The sequence below is a fragment of the Trypanosoma rangeli genome (assembly GCF_003719475.1).
Source record: "Trypanosoma rangeli strain AM80 chromosome Unknown Tra_15.4_contig_00818, whole genome shotgun sequence".
In the NCBI taxonomy this organism is placed as follows: Eukaryota; Euglenozoa; class Kinetoplastea; order Trypanosomatida; family Trypanosomatidae; genus Trypanosoma; species Trypanosoma rangeli.
The window spans coordinates 1972-3752 of NW_021706542.1; the positions used below are offsets into that span (position 1 = coordinate 1972).

The 1781-nt window shown below is 58.0% G+C and overlaps 1 protein-coding gene across 1 annotated transcript, besides 1 other annotated feature; it reads right to left on the reverse strand.

Moving 5' to 3' along the window:
• Positions 1-787: 787 nt before the first annotated feature.
• Positions 788-834: a microsatellite.
• Positions 835-1065: 231 nt separating this feature from the next.
• On the reverse strand, positions 1066-1392 carry TraAM80_10168 (uncharacterized protein; the record flags this gene model as incomplete). The annotated part of the gene is made up of 1 exon (XM_029386808.1): positions 1066-1392. One exon carries the CDS (start codon positions 1390-1392, stop codon positions 1066-1068), a length of 327 nt encoding a protein of 108 aa, XP_029233399.1.
• Between the last annotated feature and the right edge of the window lie 389 nt (positions 1393-1781).

The window sequence follows — 1781 nt, forward strand, 5'->3', positions numbered from 1 at the left end:
ACTCGCCGCCGCCCGAAGAAACGCCCACACGCACGGAGAGTCCGCAGTGTGGGACGCCTCCCGCAGAAATCAAAAATAATATAAAAAAACAAATTCATAAGCACCTCGCTTACCGTCTCCCCCGCCCAGCCCCTTCAAACCCCGCCAGCAGCAACACGCAGTGCGCATGCCGGCGGGACTTCCCATCACGGCCCCCACAAACTCCCCAACGCCGCCACTTCCCTCAGCGCACTGCAGCAGGAGTGGGGCGTAATTTATTTTTTAGAAAAACAATAAAATAAACGGCGCACGCAGCACCATTTCTTCCACGCGACTTGGCAGTAAATGAAGGTGGCAGCAGCACCACCACGACAAGACACACGCAGCAGATGCCTTCCCTCTGCGGCAACAAAAACAAACTCTCGCGGCGACACCGCCACCAACAACCTAAACGCAATCGCCGCCTCCCAGCCGCACCGCGGTGCTCGTGGAAGTGAAGCACCTCAAAAAAGGTTGAGTGAAAAACAAGAAACCACTTCACCCACCACGCACGGCATGTACACCTCCATACGATGTCGCCACCCGGCACTGACGCACCTTCCGGCCCCAAAAAACGAGCCGTCTTCTCCTCCTCTTTACGCTGAGCAGCAACTCGGGGCGCGACGGTGTCACACCCCCGCCACGTGTGTTGATTGGCCCACTCGCAGCGTGCCGCACGTCAATAATTCCCCCGCAACAACTCGTCAACGAAAGTTTCCCCATTTTATCAAATACACCTCGCCGTGCACTCACTGAACTGCCTCACTGTGCCGGCGCCGCCGCAGCAACCTGCAGCCCAACCGTCCTCCGCCGCCGGAAATTCACAATAAAATACCTCCAAAGAAAGCAACAACAACAACAACGTCTTTGGGCCCACACCTACGCACTGTGTGGGCTGACGGAAGTCAGACGGCAGCGCGGCCTTTTTGGTTTCGCCTCCTCCTGACGAAGCTCATGGGGGCTGGGCCTCAAGGACGGCACGAAGCATCCCACACTCCTTCCACTCCCGCTGAGCCTCCACCGCCCAGCAGCGAAAGAGCGTGCAGTTCACGAGGCTCCTCTGAGCGGCCCACCGTGAACCCGCCGCGTGGACCCCCTCCGGTGGCACAACACCCGCCCCCACCCTGGCAGACAAACGGCAGCGCGGGCACTGCACCACCACCGCACCGCAACAGGTTGGTCAGCCTCACCAGAGGAGCTGCCTGCAACTCCACCCGTCCGCTCTCCGGCGATGTTCAGCCGTGCAGGAAGCCGCCCCGATCGAGAGGCTCGATGTGCCGCAGGATGGCGACGGACTCGAAGACGCAGCCCTCCTCCGTCTGCAGCGCGGGGTAGCGGCCGCACTGACCAAAATTGCAGCAACACCTCCTCCATCCCGTTCTCGCGGCCAAACCATCACGGCTTGAGCGCCACTGGCATGTTGGCGAGGGCCGCCGCCACCAGAACACTCGTGCGTGCACGCGTCCTCAAAGGTTCCCACCGCTCCACAGCGTGAGCGACATGGTGTGTGTGTGTGTGTTAGCTCCTACACATGCAGACGACCTGCACTAAGGAAAAAAAAAAAACCACGAAAAAAAGAGGGCTGACAAGATACAATGAGACGGCAAATCAACACGAATGGCAGCTAGGCGTAAGAAACAGAAATGACATTGGAAGGACACACACGCAGCGACGGGAANGGACGCAGTCGAACAAAAAAACCACAAAACAAACAATAAAAAATACTAAAACAACAAAACCCCGTAAAGTACGAAAGACCGAAA